General features: G+C 46.4%; 1 protein-coding gene across 5 annotated transcripts in view; it reads right to left on the reverse strand.

The window, feature by feature from the left end:
* The window catches only part of LOC112246533 (protein Jade-1-like), a 225215-nt gene that overhangs the window by 93853 nt on the left and 111861 nt on the right, over positions 1 to 19501 (reverse strand). For all 5 annotated transcript variants that reach the window (XM_042309073.1, XM_042309074.1, XM_042309071.1 and 2 more), the window contains 3 exons: positions 10243 to 10424; positions 4727 to 4938; positions 3593 to 3760 (listed from right to left, as the gene is read on the reverse strand). In XM_042309073.1, the coding sequence (XP_042165007.1) occupies positions 3593 to 3760; positions 4727 to 4938; positions 10243 to 10424 (562 nt within the window). The remainder of the gene's footprint in view (positions 1 to 3592; positions 3761 to 4726; positions 4939 to 10242; positions 10425 to 19501) is intronic.

The raw sequence follows: 19501 nt of genomic DNA on the forward strand, positions 1-19501 counted from the left end.
CCCGACAGGATGCTCTCGATTGTGCATCTGTAAAAGTTTGTGTGTTTTTGGAGACAAGCTGAATTTCTTCAGCCTCCTGAGGTTGAAGAGGCGCTGCTGCGCCTTCTTCACCACGCTGTCTGTGTGGGTGGACCATTTGAGTTTGTCCGTGATGTGTACGCCGAGGAACTTAAAACTTTCCACCCTCTCCACTACTGTCCCGTCAATGTAGATAGGGGGCTGCTCCCTCTGCTGTTTCCTGAAGTCCACGATCATCTCCTTTGTTTTGTTTACATTGAGTGTGAGGTTATTTTCCTGACACCACACTCCGAGGGCCCTCACCTCCTCCCTGTTGGCCGTCTTGTTGTGTCGTCTGCAAAAACTTGATGGTTGAGTCGGTGGCGTGCATGGTCACGCAGTCGTGGGTGAACAGGGAGTACAGGAGAGGGCTGAGAACTCACCCTTGTGGGGACCCAGTGTTGAGGATCAGCAGGTTGGAGATGTTTTTACCTACCCTCACCACCTGGTGGCGGCCCGTCAGAAAGTCCAGGACCCAGTTGCACAGGGCAGGGTCGAGACCCAGGGTCTCGAACTTAATGACGAGTTTGGAGGGTACTATGGTGTTAAATGCTGAGCTGTAATCGATGAACAGCATTCTTACATAGGTATTCCTCTTGCCCAGATGGGTTAGGGCAGTGTGCAGTGTGATGGCGTTTGTGTCGTCTGTGGACCTATTTGGGCGGAAAGAAAATGGAGTGGGTCTAGGGTGTCAGGTAGGGTGGAGGTGATATGGTCCTTGACTAGTCTCTCAAAGCACTTCATGATGACGAAAGTGAGTGCTACGGGGCGGTAGTCGTTTAGCTCAGTTACCTTAGCTTTCTTGGGAACGGGAACAATGGTGGCCCTCTTGAAGCATGTGGGAACAGCAGACTGGGATAAGGATTGATTGAATATGTCCGTAAACACACCAGCCAGCTGGTCTGCGCATGCTCTGAGGACGCGGCCGGGGATGGCGTCTGGGCCTGCAGCCTTGCGAGGATTAACACGTTTAAATGTTTTACTCACGTTGGCGGGCCGTGTCAGTGGCACTGTATTGTCCTCAAAGCGAGCAAAAAAGTTGTTTTGTCTGTCTGGGAGCAAGGCATCGTGGTCCGCGATGGGGCTGGTTTATCTTTTGTAGTCCGTGATTGACTGTAGACCCTGCCACATACCTCGTGTGTCTGAGCCGTTGAATTGTGACTCCACTTTGTCTCTATACTGATGCTTAGCTTGTTTGATTGCCTTGCGGAGGGAATCGCTACACTGTTTGTATTTGGTCATGTTTCCGGTCACCTCGCCCTGATTAAAAACAGTGGTTCGTGCTTTCAGTTTTGCGCAAATGCTGCCATCAATCCACGGTTTCTGGTTGGGGAATGTTTTAATAGACACTGTGGGTACAACATCACCGATGAACTTGCTAATAAAGTCGCTCACTTAATCAGCGTATTCGTCAATGTTGTTGTTCGCCGCAATGCGGAACATATCCCAGTCCACGTGATCGAAGCAATCTTGAAGCATGGAATCCGATTGGTAGGACCAGCGTTGAACAGACCTGAGCGCGGGTGCTTCCTGTTTTAGTTTCTGTCTATAGGCTGGGAGCAACAAAATGGAGTTGTGGTCTGCTTTTCCGAAAGGAGGGCGGGGGAGGGCCTTATATGTGTCACGGATGTTAGAATAACATTGATCTAGGGTTTTCCCAGCCCTGGTAGCACAATCGATACGCTGATAGAATTTGGGGAGCCTTGTTTTCAGATTAGCCTTGTTAAAATCCCCAGCTACAATAAATGCAGCCTCAGGATATGTGTTTTCCAGTTTACACAGGGTCAAATGAAATTCTTTCTGGCCATCGATGTGTCTGCTTGGGGGGGAATATACCCGACTGTGATTATGATCGAAGAGAATTATCTTGGTAGATAATGCGTTCAGCATTTGATTGTGAGGAATTCCAAGTCAGGTGAACAAAAGGACTTGAGTTCCTGTATGATGTTATGATCACACCACGACTCATTAATCATAAGACATACACCCCCGCCCTTCTTCTTACCAGAGAGATGCTTGTTTCTGTCGGCGCGATGCGTGAAGAAACCAGGTGGCTGTACCGACTCAGATAGTGTGTCTCGAGTGAGCCATGTTTCAGTGAAACAAAGAACGTTACAGTCTCTGATGTCTCTCTGGAATGCTACCCTTGCTCGGATTTCGTCTACCTTGTTGTCAAGAGACTGGACATTGGCGAGTAGTATGCTCGGGAGCTGTGCGCGATGTGCCCGTCTACAGAGCCTGACCAGAAGACCGCTCCGTCTGCCCCTTCTACGGCGCCGTTGTTTTGGGATCCAATCCATTGTTCTGAGTGTTAGGCCAAACAGAGGATCCGCTTCGGGAAAGTCGTATTGTATTCCTGGTCGTAATGTTGGTGAGTTGACGTTGGTCTTATATCCAATAGTTCCTCCCTACTGTATGTAATTAAATTAAAATCGACTTCTATGGCAAGACTTGAAAACGGCTATCTAGCAATGAACAACAACCAGCTTGACAGAGCTTAAAGCCAGACTCAGTAAGTGGAACAGACTACGTTTGTTTATATTAATGATTTGTTATGTTGGGGTGATATAACAAATCAATGGAAAGTGTTTGTCAGACGTACAAAAAAAGGGATGCAGCGGTCTAGAGGCGTCACTACAGACCCGGGTTCGATCCCGGGCTGTATCACAACCGGCCGTGATCGGGAGTCCCACAGGGAGGCGCACAATTGGCCCAGAGTCGTCCGGGTTAGGGGAGGGTTTGGCCGGGGTCGGCCGTCATTGTAAATAAGAATTTGTTCTGAACTGACCTGCCTAGTTAAATAAAGGTTAAATAAAAAATGTTAAATACTTTATTTTGCACTTCCGAGTCTTGCTTTGAGGATTTTTTTTCAAGAACAATATGCACATGTTGTGCAGAGCTCTTAGAGACTCATGCAGAAAGACTCACAGCTGTAATCGCTGCCAAAGGTGATTCTAAGATATATTGACTCAGGTGTGTCAGAAGCTTGGACAAACCTACTCATTCAAGGGTTTTTCTTTTTTTGAACTATTTTCTACATTGTAGAATAATAGTGAAGACATCAAAACTATGAAATAACACATATGGAATCATGTTGTAACCCCAAAAAAGTGTTAAACAAATCAAAATATTTATATTTGAGATTCTTCAAAGTAGTCACCCTTTGCCTTGATGACAGCTTTGCACATAAAGAAAAACCCTCGAATGAGTAGGTGTGTCCAAACGTTTGACTGGTACTGTATGTAAATGAGATATTTCTGTGATACATTTTCAATACATTTGCGAAAAATTCACTTTGTAATTATGGGTTATTGTGTGTAGATGGGTGAAAAAACAACAACATTTAATCCATTTTGAATTTAGGCGGTAACACAACAAAATGTGGAACAAGTCAAGGGGAATGAATACTTTCTGAAGGCACTGCATGTATGTGTGCGTGCTTGAGTGTGAGTCCCTGTGTATAATGTGTGTGTTTACATATTTGTGTATGCATGTGTGTGGGGTGCACATATGTGTGTGTGTCCAGTGGGCTCACCTCGGGGATCCATAAGGCACAGCTGACATGGACCCACTTGGTTCCACTGCGGGTGGGCTTCAGGGCTCCGCCTCTCTTGGGGCACAGCAGGCATTTGGGTTGCACCCCTAGGGCACAGGTTCGGCACAGCCAGCTCCCCTGTGGGACCTTCAGGATCCCATAACATGCCTGGGGAGAGACAGAGGTGTGAGGGAGGAAAAGGAGAGGAGGAGGAGGAGAAAGAGAATGAGAGGGGGGAGGAGACAGAGGAGAGAGAGGGGAAGGAGACAGAGGAGCAGAGGGAGAGGGCGGAGGAGAGGGAGTAGAGAGAGGAGACGAGAGAGGGGGAGGAGACAGAGAGGGGGAGGAGACAGGAGAAAGGGGATGGAGACAGGAGAAAGGGGATGGAGACAGGAGAAGGAGACAGGAGAAAGGGGGAGGAGACAGGAGAGGGGGAGGAGACAGGAGAAAGGGGAGGAGACAGGAGAGGAGATGGAGCAGAAGAGGGAGAGGGGGGAGAAAGAGAAGAGGAGGGCAGGGGAAGGAAAAAGGGACGAGGAACTATTTTCAAACATTTCAAAACAGCGTTGAACAGAGGAGGTTGACAGAGTATGACTGCCAGAGAATTGTGAAACCAATTAACGCCATTACACCCAATAAAAAAACAGCAGTCTGAAAAACTTAAACGAGGTCGATGGGTCTATTTCTTGGATGTATTTTTCTTACTGTTTATAATTGTCAAAAACTATTTTAATTTCAATAAAAGGGATATTTTTTATTTAACAAGTCAGTTAAGAACAAATTCTTATTTACAATGATGGCCTATTTTCTGTAAGATCTGACAGTTGAAGGAGGTAAGGAGTCAAAGGAAGAAGAGTATAGTATCCAGTTTCTCCACGTAACTATAAACAATCCCCAATTAACACCTTTGTCCTTCTTGTCATGACCCCAAAGAACTACAAATCCCACCATCCCCAATCGCCCCCTGATCCCAAACAAAACAGCCTCAATACGACCAAAACAACGGACTTTCCCCTCTATTCACTTACACCCTCTTCCAACGAGAAGACACTGTTAACACCCCTAGAACATCTACTTGTCCCGTCCTCTTCACCCAGCAAAACATCCCACCTCTACCGCCACCCCTCCCTGTACCTGATGTACGCAGATGTTGCACTTGTCACAGAAGACCATCTCGTTGCCATCCTCTCCCTCTGGGGACCGGCACACGTCACACACCACATCCTCGTCGTACTCAATGCCCAGGCCCTCCTCCGTCTCGATGGCCTGCTGCATGTTCTCCTCACACTGGCTCTCCAGCTCCACCAGCACACGCTCCATGGTCAGCTCGTCCAGCTCCGGCAGCGCTGAGGGAGGGAGGGAAGGAGAGAGAGGTGGGTCAGTGTCAGACACTGGGTTGGGACATGGGTCAGAGTCGGTCTATTTTATGTTTGGGAAAGAAGGACAGAGCGTCTAGTTAAGAGTCACAGCTAGTCACATGGCTAGCTGTAATCCTTATCACCTATGGAAATCTATATCTGATTGACACGTGTCTTGCGCTGTGTCTCTTTCATTTCTCATTCGTTTGCTGAACATTTTGTACTATTAAACCCTGGCAATAAATATATCTTGTACGTCAAATTGCCACAAACAAAAGCAACTGTCAATGTGTCAGAACAAGGCTGCAATCTGATCTTTTGCCACTTAACTTATCTTTTGACCAATCAGATCAAATGATTTGGCAATAAATTGGGCCAAAGATCTGAATTGGGATGCCTGTGTAAATGAGCCAAAATCTTATAAGTACTGGTAAAAGGCCTGTCATGGATTACATTTAGTATATTTTTTGTACTTAATGATATCCGATCTTCAACCAAAATCTAATATTAGATAAAAAGGAACCTAAGTTTTACAAACAACCAAAAAAATAGACACTAATTTTATTTATATAACAAAGTTATGCAATACCCAATTCCCCTGTGTGAAAAAGTATTTGCCTCCTTACACTCAATAACTGGTTGTGCCAGCTACAATGACTGCAACCAAATGCTTCCTGTAGTTGTGGACGATATCTAAGAAAGTCTCGAGGTTTGGCTCGCATGAGGTAGAGTATCTCATGATAAGCTGTAGACCACACTGTCTACCTAGAGAGTATTCATCTGTATTTTTCATAGCTGTCTACATACCACCACAGACTGATGCTGGCACTAAGACCGCACTCAATGAGCTGTATTCCGCCATAAGCAAACAGGAAAACACTCACCCAGAGGAGGCGCTCCTAGTAGCCGGGGACTTTAATGCAGGGAAACTTAAATCCGTCTTATCAAATTTCTTTCAGCATGTTAAATGTGCAACCAGAGGGGAAAAAAACTCTGGACCACCTTTACTCCACACACAGAGATGCATACAAAGCTCTCCCTCGTGATTCATTTGTCAAATCTGACGATAATTTTATCCTCCTGATTCTGATGCCCTAGCCATTTCTGAATCCTGGCTTAGGAAGGCCACCAAAAAAATCAGAAATTTCCATCCCCAATTACAACATTTTCCGTCAAGACAGAACTGCTAAAGGGGGAGGAATTGCAATCTACTGTAGAGATAGCCTGCAGAGTTCTGTCATACTATCCAGGTCTATGCCCAAACAGTTCAAACTTCTACTTTTAAAGAACCATCTCTCCAGAAATAAGTCCCTCACTGTTGCCGCTTGTTATAGACCCCCTCAGCTCCCAGCTGTGCCCTGGACACCATATGTGAATCGATTGCCAGAGTTCGCTAGGTGCTAGGTGACCAAAATTGGGATATGCTTAACACCCCGGCCGTCCTACAATCTAAGCTGGATGCCCTTAAGCTCAAACAAATTATCAAAAAACCTACCAGGTACAACCCCAAATCCGGAAACATGGGCACCCTCGTAGATATCATCCTGACCAACTTGCCCTCTAAATGCACCTCTGCTGTCCTCAACCAGGATCTCAGCTATCACTGCCTCATTGCCTGCATCCGCTCTGGGTCCGAGGTCAAACGACCACCCCTCCTCACTGTCAAACGCTCGCTAAAACACTTCAGCGAGCAGGCCTTTCTGATCAACCTGGCCCGGGTATCCTGGAAGGATATTGACCTCATCCTGTCAGTAGAGGATGCCTGGTTGTTCTTTAAGAACAGATATAACCCTCAATTCACTCCAGACTTGACTGCCCTTGACCAGCACAAAACTGCACTAGCATCGAATAGACCCTGCAATATGCAAATATTCAGGGAAGTAGTCAGGAACCAATACACACAGTCAGATAGGAAAGAAAAGGCTAGCTTTTTCAAGCAGAAATGTGCAACCTGCAGCACTAATTAAAAACGTTTTGGGACACTGTCCATGGAGAATAAGAGCACTAGGAAACACTGTTCCTACTGATAAATACACGATAATCGAGAATTTCAATAAGCATTTCTCTACGGCTGTTCATGCTTTCCACCTGGCTACCCCAACCCCGGCCAACAGCTCTGCATCCCCTGCAGCAACTCACCCAAGCCCCCTCTGCTTCTCCTTCACCCAAATCCAGACAGCTGATGTTCTGAAAGAGCTGCAAAATCTGGATCCCTACAAATCAGCTAGGCTAGACAATCTGGACCCTCTCTTCCTAAAATTATCCGCCGCCATTGTTGCAACCCCTATTACTAGCCTGTTCAACCTCTCTTTCGTATTGTCTGAGATTCCTAAAGATTGGAAAGCAGCTGCGGTCATCACCCTCTTCAAAGGGGGAGACACTGCCCTGCCTTTCTAGTCTTCAAAAGCCAAGTGAACAAACAGATCACGGACCATTTCGAATCCCACCGTACCTTCTCCACTGTGTAATCTGGTTTCCAAGCTGGTCACGGGTGCACCTCAGTCACGCTCAAGGTCCTAAACGATATCATAACCGCCATCGATAAAAGACAGTACTGTGCAGCCGTCTTCATCGACCTGGCCAAGGCATTTGACTCTGTCAATCACCGTATTCTTATCGGCAGACTCAACTGCCCTGGTTTCTCTAATGACTGCCACGCCTAGTTCACCAACTACTTTTCTGATAGAGTTCAGTGTGTCAAATCGGAGGGCCTGTTGTCCGGACGTCTGGCAGTCTCTATGAGGGTGCCACAGGGTTCAATTCTCGGGACAACTATTTTCTCTGTATATATCTATGATGTCGCTCTTGCTACGGGTGATTCTTTGATCCACCTCTACGCAGACAACACCATTCTGTATACATCTGGCCCTTCTTTGGACACTGTGTTAACAAACCTCCAAATGAGCATCAATGCGGCCTCCAACTGCTCTTAAATGCTAGTAAATCGCTGAACGCACCCGCCCGCCCGACTAGCATCACTACTCTGGACGGTTCTGACCTAGAATATGTGGACAACTATAAATACCTTGGTGCCTGGCTAGACTGTAAACTCTACTTCCAGACTCACGTTAAGCATCTCCAATCCAAAGTTAAATCTAGAATTGGCTTCCTATTTCGCAACAAAGCCTCCTTCACCATGCTGCCAAACTTCCCCTCGTGAAGCTGACCATCCTACCGATCCTTGAATTCGGCGATGTCATTTACAAATTAGCCTCCAACACTCTACTCAGCAAATTGGATGCAGTCTATCACAGTGCCATCCGTTTTGTCACCAAAGCCCCATATACTACCCACCACTGCGACTTGTATGCTCTCTTTGGCTGAAACTCGCAACATATTCATCGCCAAACCCACTGGCTCCAGGTCATCTGTAAGTCTTTGCTAGGTATAGCTTCACCTTATCTCAGCTCACTGGTCACCATTGCAAAACCCACCCGTAGCACACGCTCCAGCAGATATATTTCACGGGTCATCCCCAAAGCCAACACTTACTTTGGCCGCCTTTCATTCCAGGTCTCTGCTGCCAATGATTGGAACGAATTGCAAAAATCACTTAAATTGGAGACTTATAGTTCCCTCACTAACTTTAAGCGTCAGCTGTCAGAGCAGCTTACCGATCGCTGCAGCTGTACACAGCTCCTCTATAAATAGCCCATCCAACCAACTACCTACCTCATCACCATATTTGTTGTTGTTTTTATGCTCTTTTGCACACCAGTATTTCAACTTGCACATCCTCATCTGCACATATATCACTCCAGTGTTAATTCAACTACTTCGCCACTATTGGCCTATTTATTGCCTTACCTCCTTACTTCATTTGCACACACTGTATACAGATTTTTCTATTGTGTTGTTGTTTTGCTTTGCTTTATCTTGGCCAGGTCGCAGTTGTAAATGAGAACTTGTTCTCAACTCTCCTACTTGGTTAAATAAAGGTGTGAAAAAAACATCCAGTATCAAAAATATGCAGAAGTTCAGAAAATTAGAAAGGGGACAAATACTATTTCACAGCACTGTACATACGGTCTTCGGGGATTAAAGACAGATTTTTTTTTATTTTTTAAAGCAAACCAGTAGGAAGCTGAGTTTAGTTATCCGTTAACTTCTGAGCCTCTGACATTTACATCTTGTAAATAGGGAGAGGCTAGAGGAACAAACATTTCAGTCGTAACATTTGCATGTACATGCATAACTGTGTCTGAGAGAATGAGAGCTAGAAGTAAATGGAGAGGGATGTTGGTAGAGGGAGAAAACATGAGAGAGAGATTGAAAGAAGGCATTCTCTTCATCTTTTCTATCTCAGCCTATCAGTGTTGCAAGGTGACCTCATAACCCAGCAACAATCAAGTGGTTGTTTAGTCTAGCCATTGGGGTTATGAGAAGCAACTCATTTCAGCTGGAACACACTGAACGTACATTGGGGGGGATTTCATAATCTTTTAAAAAGCATAGTAAATAAACCCGGGCCTGAGGGATTTTAAAATGCAATTCTTTTTCTAATCTATAAACGCAAGATCAGATTGTAAATAAAGTGGATCTGCGATGTGGAGAGACAGATCTTGAGGGTCAGCACTTGTCAGTTGTCTAGGCCAGATAGACAGAGACTGGTTTGGTGACTGGCAGAGACCCAGGATGCAACAGTGGGAAAATCCCTCTGTGTGGACATAAAGAATGGAGAGGTGCACCCTTCTGACCCCCAAAACTGACGGTTGGATCATAGGTCAGACATGTGGGGTCAATTAAACAGAGTTGTGGAGTAGTGAAGTTGGATTGAGGAATACTGTGTGTGTGAGCCTGCAGTTTGAAGTATTGATGAGGCAGAGTGACACATAGGAGTCAAGGTGGTACAGTCATACTGTGGTAACATGGTCAAACTGTAATAACATTGTCATAGAACAGCATGTAGAATGCTGATAGAAGGAGAGTAAACAAACCTAGGGGAAAGCATTTTTTACCTCAAGCAGATGGCATAGGGATGAATGAGTGAGTGAGTGAGTGAGTGAGTGAGTGAGTGAGTGAGTGAGTGAGTGAGTGAGTGAGTGAGAATAAACCACGTTGTTTTAGTAGCTCTTGCATCATGTTCTAGCCTAAATGCTCAAATTAACAGACTTCACAAAACAAAAGGCTAATAAAGTCCTGTTGTTGATTTGAGGGTTGCATCTCAAATACAACCCTATTCCCCTATATAGTGCACAACCTTTTACTAGAACCCTATGAGCCCTGGTCAAAAGTAGTGCACTACGGAATAGGGAATAGGGTGCCATTTGGGACTCAGAAGAAGTCTCTTACCCAGTTCTCTGAACTCCAGGTTAACCAGCTCCAGCCAGGACACGTCTATGTCATCCAGGTCATAGCGGCTGTGGGGCTCATTGGTGGTCTTCATGCCCCCCTGGCTCAGACCCAGGCCCAGCTCACACCCCTGGCCCTGCCCTGGCCAGTAGAATGGGATACGCCCCACCTCTGGTAGCATCCTGTCAACACAGAAAAATAATGTTGTTTTTTTTTACTTTCATGAACTGAAATATTTTACATTTAGTGAAACGTGTACAGTGAAAGGTGTACAGTAAGCAGTTAAATGTGTACATTAAGGATAGAAACATATGGTCAAACAGATGCTTGGACTTGTGAGTCATGGATACATCATTTATCATCCTTCCTTTATTCAGGTACAGGCACACACATGCACGTACGCGCAGACACAAATATCAAACACAGACATGATAAGCATCAGACAGCGAGAAACAGACCCCCGGTTACGACAGTCATCAGATGGTCATCACAGCAGCATCATCACAGTAAGTGTGTCATTCTGAGGAGCCATCATTGAAATAATCACTTGGGTGTCATTGAGACAGTGGCAACCTTCCTGACAGACCTAGACAGACAACCCTGATTGACCAGCACTAACAACCCTCCCTAGCCACAGGCCCTGGATGCGTCCCAAATGGCACCCTATTTTCTTGTAGTGCAATAATTTTGACCAGGTCCCTCTAGTCCAAAGTAGTGCACTATATAGAGAATAGGGTGCCAATTGGAATGCATCCAGTGACACCCTGATGACCTGCCTACAGTAAACAACCCCGACGGACCAGCCCTAACAACCCGCCCTGTCCTCTGTCCAATGCACAGGCCCTGTGTTGTGTATGTCCAGACACGGGGATGTATTTGTAGTGCACAGGGAACCATGGGGGGAGAGAGAGAGAGAGAGAGAGAGTAGAACTGCAGTCATCATCACCTCCCTCCCGGCACCTCAGGTCCTTCTTACTGTGTATTCAGGAAGACCTACTGGAAGGGGAGCCTGTAAAGATTTCTGTACAGATCTCCCTCCACACACACACACACACACACACACACACACACACACACACACACACACACACACACACACACACACGTTCCCAAACCAGCCCACGGGGGTTTTCCAGTTCTATCAGTGCGCACACAAACACACACACTCTTTCATGCACGCCAAACACCTCGTCACCTCCTCCACCTGGTAATTAAATCATGACCTTTGAGTGAAAGGATGTGGTGTGATAATTGTACATTTAACATTTTAGTCATTTAGCAGATGCTCTTATCCAGAGTAACTAAAAGGAGCAATTTGAGTTAAGTGCCTTGCTCAAGGGCACAGCGATTTTTCACCAAGTCGGCCCGGGGATTCAAACCAGCGACCTTTCGGATACTGGCCCAACGCTCTTAACCGCTATGCTTCCTGCCAGACTCTGCCTCTCTCTGTCTCTAATCTTAAATAGGTCATCAACCTCATCACCACAGCTCCTGCCTCACTGCATCGAAGGCTGGGTAGTGTACTGGGTGTTTACACAGTCACACTGAGTTCCGAATGGCATCATATTCCCTATGAGCTCTGGTCAAAAGCAGTGCGCACTATCGGGAATAGGGTGCCATCTGGGACGCACACACACTGTGCTCTCCACACTGCCTCCCCCTTCCCTGGCCGACACGTCTGATGTAAAACCATGCAAATAATGTAAGGCCTGAAAAATCCCCAGACAGATGCCTTCCTGCTGCCCCCCAGACAGATGCCTTCCTGCTGCCTCCCAGACTGATGCCTTCCTGCTGCCTCCCAGACTGATGCCTTCCTGCTGCCTCCCAGACTGATGCCTTCCTGCTGCCTCCCAGACTGATGCCTTCCTGCTGCCTCCCAGACTGATGCCTTCCTGCTGCCTCCCAGACTGATGCCTTCCTGCTGCCTCCCAGACTGATGCCTTCCTGCTGCCTCCCAGACTGATGCCTTCCTGCTGCCTCCCAGACTGATGCCTTCCTGCTGCCTCCCAGACTGATGCCTTACTGCTGCCTCCCAGACTGATGCCTTACTGCTGCCTCCCAGACTGATGCCTTACTGCTGCCCCCAGACTGATGCTGCCTCCCAGACTGATGCTGCCTCCCAGACTGATGACTTACTGCTGCCTCCCAGACTGATGCCTTCCTGCTGCCTCCCAGACTGATGCCTTACTGCTGCCCCCAGACTGATGCCTTACTGCTGCCTTCCAGACTGATGCCTTACTGCTGCCTCCCAGACAGATGCCTTACTGCTGCCTCCCAGACAGATGCCTTACTGCTGCCTCCCAGACAGATGCCTTACTGCTGCCTCCCAGACAGATGCCTTACTGCTGCCTCCCAGACAGATGCCTTACTGCTGCCTCCCAGACTGATGCCTTACTGCTGCCTCCCAGACTGATGCCTTACTGCTGCCTCCCAGACTGATGCCTTACTGCTGCCTCCCAGACAGATGCCTTACTGCTGCCTCCCAGACAGATGCCTTACTGCTGCCTCCCAGACTGATGCCTTACTGCTGCCTGCCAGACAGATGCCTTACTGGTGCCTCCCAGACTGATGCCTTACTGCTGCCTGCCAGACTGATGCTTTATTGCTGCCTGCCAGACAGATGCCTTACTGCTGCCTCCCAGACTGATGCTTTATTGCTGCCTGCCAGACAGATGCCTTACTGCTGCCTCCCAGACAGATGCCTTACTGCTGCCTCCCAGACAGATGCCTTAATGCTGCCTGCTAGCAGCCTGCTGCCTCCCTCCACTACCGCACACTCTGATCTTCATCGCTGTTTTTTCTAAGAACTGGCAACGATCAAATGTGGGTGGTTTACATTTGTGAGGGCACTCATTTCATACATTTTTATACAGTGTTGCTGTGCCCGATTTCGCTTGTTATCTTTTCATTAGATAAGCCCCTTCTACTGTCCGTCGCCCCCCACCCTACAATCACATCTCCAGGCAGGAAGCCGGCCAGCCTAAAGGTGTTCAAAGCTGGAAGGATTGTCTAAAGTGGTGACTGGAAACAGACTCGTACTGGATCTTGCAGAGATGCAGGCAGAAGGTGACTAATCTGATGCGGCTTCCTTTGTCTCTCTCACTAGCTGACTGTAGACGACGTGGAGTTTCTATGGCTGACTGTAGACGACATGGAGTTTCTAAGTCTGACTGTAGACGACGTGGAGTTTCTATGGCTGACTGTAGACGACGTGGTGTCATCTCCTTAGTCTTGGTTACGTTGAGGGATAGGTTGTTATTCTGGCACCACCCGGCCAGGTCTCTGACCTCCTCCCTATAGGCTGTCTCATCATTGTCGGTGATCAGGCCTACCACTGTTTTGTCGTCAGCAAATTTAATGATGGTTTTGGAGTCGTGCCTGGCCGTGCAGTCGTGGGTGAACAGGGAGGACAGAAGGGGACTGAGCACGCACCCCTGGGGAGCTCCAGTGTTGAGGATCAGCGTGGCAGTTGTGTTGCTACCTACCCTCACCACCTGTGGGCGGCCTGTCAGGAAGTCCAGGATCCAGTTGCAGAGGGAGGTGTTTAGTCCCAGGATCCTTAAGTTGGTGATGAGCTTAGAGGGTACTATGGTGTTGAACGCTGAGCTGTAGTCAATGAACAGCATTCTCACATCGGTGTTCCTTTTGTCCAGGTGGGTTGCAACTAATACTCATAAACAATGAGGGAGGGAGTTCAAAGACTGAGAGAAAACAGAGGAGGGGGAAAGAGGGAGAGTTGGGCAGGAGGGCGAAGGTGGACCTTCCCACTTGGTCTTGTATCCCGTGTACAATGTATAAACAACCGTTTAGTCTATTCGCCAGATCAGGAGACACCACCTTGCGAAACACCTCCCAGTCCTCATTCCAGTATTCCACTTCTAAGGTTTGTGTATATTCTTCTCCTTCGGCTAAGATGTGGCGCTTCACTCTACAGGCCGGGTAATCAAAAGCATATCCCCACAGTTGGCCATTAGATATAACCAATTTATGTGTCAGTAGCTTTACGGGAGATTTTTGGGGTTCTGTACAAATTTTGAAAATTATTTTTTGGAACATCATACACTACATGGCCAAAAGTATGTGCTCGTCCATCATCTCATTCCAAAATCATGGGTATTACTATAGAGTTGTTCTTCTCTTTGCTGCTATAACAGCCTCTACTCTTCTGGGAAGGCTTTCCACTAGATGTTGGAACATTGCTGCAGGGGCTTCCATTCAGCAACATGAGCATTAGTGAGGTTGGGCACTGATGTTGGACGATTAGGCCTGGCTCGCAGTCGGCGTTCCAACTCATCCCACAGCTGTTCGATGGGGTTGAGGTCAGGGATCTGTGCAGGCCAGTCAAGTTCTTCCACACCGATCTCGACAAACCATTTCTGTATGGACCTCGCTTTGTGCACCGGGGAAATGTCATGCTGAAACAGGAAAGGGCCTTCCCTAAACTGTTGCCACAGAGTTGGAAGCAAAGAATTGTCTAGAATGTCATTGTATGCTGTAGCGTTAATATTTCCCTTCACTGGAACTAAGGGGCCTTGGTCCGAACTATGAAAAACAGCCCCAGACCATTATTCCTCCTCCACCAAACCTTACAGTCACCACTATTCATTTGGGGCAGGTAGCGTTCTCCTGGCATCTGCCAAACCCAGATTTGTCCGCCGGACTGACAGATGTTGAAGCGGGATTCATCACTACAGAGAACAGGTTTCCACTGCACGTTTCCACTGAGTATTGCGCATGGTGATCTTAGGCTTGTGTGCGGATGCTCAGACATGGATACCCATTTCGTGAAGCTCCAGACAAACAGTTCTGGTCCTGACGTTTCTCCCAGTTTGGAACTCGGTAGTGAGTGTTGCAACCGAGGACAGACGATTTTTATGTGATTTTTACGTGACAGTACTCAGCAGTCACATTCTGTGAGCTTGTGTGGCCTACCACATCACGACTGAGCCGTTGTTGCTCCTAGACGTTTCAATTTCACAATAACAGCACTTACAGTTGACCGGGGCAGCTCTAGCAGGGCTGAAATTTGACAAACTGATTTGTTGGGAAGGTGGCATCCTAAAATGGTGGCACGTTGAAAGTCACTGAGCTCTTCAGTAAGGCCATTCTACTGCAAATGTTTGTCTATGGAGATTGCATGGAGGTGTGCTCGATTTTATACACTTGTCAGAAACGGAAATAGCCGAATCCTCTAATTTCACCTTGTGTCCTACTTCAGGTCATCATGTGCGTGTCAGTATGTAACAATTCCATGTTTTTTTCCTGAGTTCTGTGCTTTTTGTATTTTCTGTAGCACACCTGTAGTGTTCACATCACTTACTTTGTGGTTGTTACTAATACTCACAGTCAGGCAATTTCCAGCCTACACAGAAATGACTTTTTCCACAAAACTTGTTCAAACACAGGCCTCCAAGAACTACACAGCAGTTCTCACACGTTAATTCTACAAGGTCAACAAGTTCAATCTTCAAACACAAGTTCACTACAAAATGTATCTGCGGAAATTACTTTTTACTTCAAAACATAATTTTAAAAAAATCACAAATTATACAATGATACGCTAATTATCCTAAGGAAATCCTGAAATGTCCTTTTGTTGACCTCTTAATGACAACTCAGAACCTTCAACCATCAATCAATTGAACTAATCAAATGAGTGAAAGCAGCAGTGTGCTCTATTCTCTCTGCTGAGAGAGCTGTAATAACTTATTTTGTTCTTTGCACATTCCTCACATAATATGACTGGCTTCAGAGCTTTCCGAGGAAGCTTTGATCCTTATTTGCCATTTGGAATATTTATTTGGAGCGAGGGAGGGCTTCTGACTCTCAACTCCTCCATATTTTTCACAGTACACCCTTCCCTCCAGACCCCAAGGGGATGTGGTTTGGGGTTTTATTGCACACTGACTGGCCTTGGGGGATCTGTGGTGTGTGCATTTTGTGGCTACTGTACTGTCTGCGTGAGGCTCAGAGAGAGAAAGAGAGCTACTGTGTGAAAGAGGGGCAGTGTGTTAGGAGTGTTAATGACTGAGAAGGTGGGAGGAAGAGTGAGAATCAGCAAGGGTCAGTGTGGAGAGAGAGAGACCTTACAGACCCTGGTCAAAAGTAGTGCACTACATAAGGAATAGGGTGACACTTGGGACTCAACCAAAAACACCACCCACAAGTTTGTCATCTTCCTGGATGATATGTTTTTCCCCGACACTTCTGATGTGAATGACATTTATCAGAGGGACATAAACAGCACCGTGCTTTATTCAACCCAGTGGGGGCACAGACAGACGGGGCCACCGGCAGGCAGGGGCACACAGAATCCTGTTTCATGTTCTGCTCTATCTGTTTTCACAGAGAAAGGACAAAAAACTGGTAGGTGTTTGTTAGGTATTGCAAAAGTGGAGACAGTTTTCTTGCAAGGTTTCAGCTACGTCCTAACGAAGGTTGAGAGACTGAACAGTAACAGTAAGGTGAAACTTTGTAAGAAAACACTGTGGGTAGTCTCCTTCGCTGCTTTCGTTCGCCACTCGGGCTCCTGAGTTGCGCAGTGGTCTAGGACACTGCATCTCAGTGCAGGAGGCGTCACTGCAGTACCTGGTTCGAATGAAGGCTGCATCACATACGGCCGTGATTGGGTGTCCCATAGGGTGGGGCACAATTGGCCCAGCATCATCCGGGTTTGACCGGGGTGGGCTGTCATGGTAAATAAGAATTTGTTCTTAACTGACTTGCCTAGTTAAATAAAGGTTACATTATTTATTTTTTCATTGTCTCACAATCATTTCCCCCAATCCCCCCATCTCAAATCTCTTCATGCCTCATTGTCACTAGGTGCCTAAACTCCCTCCTGCCTCCCACACGTTTCAGTGACCCCTTTCTTCCCATGCACCTCATTCTCAATCTCTTGTGCCGACTCTGCCAGGCTGTGTGAGGGGTTCCACTGTGGCCAAACCCTGCCCCTCATCCACAAACGACCCCATTCCCACCATCACCTACATCCACAGAGCAGCCAACCAGAACAATCAGGCCAGACTCCCCTGGGGCTTCCTACCCCGGATGTGCCAGGGGCACCCATATCTGGGACTGGCCTGTGTGTGTGTGTCTGTGTCAGACAGAAACCGATAGAGAACGATCTGATCAAAAAATATACTGACAGATACAAACTGACAGAAACTGAAAATGAGTGGGCTTTAAAGGGCAATTCCGTCACTTTTCAACACATTTTTCTCCAGCATCATACCAGTGTCTGTCTACATGTGATCTGTGGTTAAAAATATAAGGTCCTAAAAATTGCTTCTCTGTGACCTCACAGGGTAGGATTAAAAGTAAGGGGGAAAAGTTAGTTATTTTCAAAACCTGCAACAAGTTTCTAGCCAGAAGAAGGATATTTTCTTGCTCCACACGTCACCATGAATCTCATAGTGCTTGAAAATCACTGTTATTAAAATGTTTCAACTTTTGATGCTATGAAAGAAATAAAGCCTGCACACTTATAAGCTCCACCGTGTACCTTTATTCACAAACAAACAAACAAAGGTTTAGATCACACAAGGATCTTCGTCAGGTTAGGGCAGTCTATATACAGCATAAATTGCATAAACTGTATAGCCATTCATATCAGGTAGACAAAAAGTATGTGACAATACCCAACCGTGGTTGTCATTATAACAAATGAATCAGATGGCGTTCACAGGAAATGGCTATTGGGAACGTCCTCATTAAGTCCATTTGGAGACATGGTTTCCAATGGGAATATCCAGTAGTATTCAGTCTGCAACAGAAGTCTATGGATGTGCGCCCCTCGCCTCGGTACTTTGACATGCTGGATACCCATGTACTTCAATGAGGAAACATTGTGTCTGGCAGTGATAAAGTTACAGTTTTTTTTTTTTTGGGGGGTTTGCTTTTGATGACATCATCGCATATAACTTTTTGACTTTCTATATTTGTTCTACAAAACTGAGAAATGCGTAGTTTTCACATTATGTTGACACTGGTATTGTGCTGGAGATTATGAAAATGAGATTGAAAAGAGGTGGAATTTCTCTTTAAGTAAAGAAAAGTCCCCAAGACAGATAAACAACACGTAGTTTGACGTGAGTCATAGCAACCCTCTCAGTCGACCGTTAGTCTATCTGATAGGAAATATTCCAGTAAAACAAATGATGAAAGACCCACGGGTCTGTCCCTAATGGCACCATATTCCCTACCTACACAGTGCACTAGTTTTGACTAGAGTGCATTGGGCTCTGGTAAAAAGTAGTGCACTATGTAGGTAGAGAATAGGGTGCCATTTAGGACTCAGTCCAAGTGAAAATACTTGCTCTGATAACAGAATGACATCAGAGGGGGTCAAGTGGACCTCGAGTCATTTCAATATTTCTTAGAACAATCAGGAAATGTAAAAAATTACTCTTTGCACTTGAGATGTTAATGTTGGACATTCACTTTGAGTGAACAGACACAGAATTTATAACACATTGACTACTACAGTAGCCTAAACCTTTCAGAATGTGGGGCTTATTTAGTCGTCAAATGCATTTAAAAAATCGTCCAAAAGGCACTGGATAAAATCTGACAGAAAGCTGCTTCTCTGCCCTAAGTCGTCAGGCACAGTGGATTAACCAGAGCCCTTATGTGTGCTGCCATTTTGTGATTCCTTCAGATGCCTATGAGGTCTGCCCAGGAACGCCAAGCGTGTTGTCATGGATATGGCTGAGCCTTAACAGCCATATTCCAGTGCCCCTTTACTACAAAGAATCAGTCTAGCCGGCTAGGGTTTTAGTCTTACTGCGTTTACTATTATTATCCTTTCTGTTTCCACCCCATTTGTTTTATTTTCATCTTCCCCAAAACTCTGGCAGTTACCCTACACAGAAACTAAATCACAACCCCCCTTTCTTGCCATCCTTTCCCCTTACACAAATGTGCACACTCGTAAAAAATAAAGAGACTCATAATAATCCCTCTTGGGGGGGGGTTGAGCAGTTTGTGTTGGGGGATTGTTTTCATTCACATTTTCCACTGACTCAATTGCGAGCCAGAAGAGGGAAGAGAAGGCTGGGAGGCTGCTGGCTGCACAGAGCAGGGCTGGCACCATGCCAGGACCTTGCTTCAGGTCTCACAGCTCCCCCAACCTTTGCTTCCACCTCCTCCTCCTGTCCCCCGCCCTCTCCTTTTTTGTTGCTAAAACACTGCAGTGTGAAGAAATTCAGCAGAGAGCTAGCTTCCCTGTATCTGTCCCATTGATGAGGAAGCTAAAGAG

Source organism: Oncorhynchus tshawytscha, linkage group LG30 (assembly GCF_018296145.1).
Source record: "Oncorhynchus tshawytscha isolate Ot180627B linkage group LG30, Otsh_v2.0, whole genome shotgun sequence".
In the NCBI taxonomy this organism is placed as follows: Eukaryota; Metazoa; Chordata; class Actinopteri; order Salmoniformes; family Salmonidae; genus Oncorhynchus; species Oncorhynchus tshawytscha.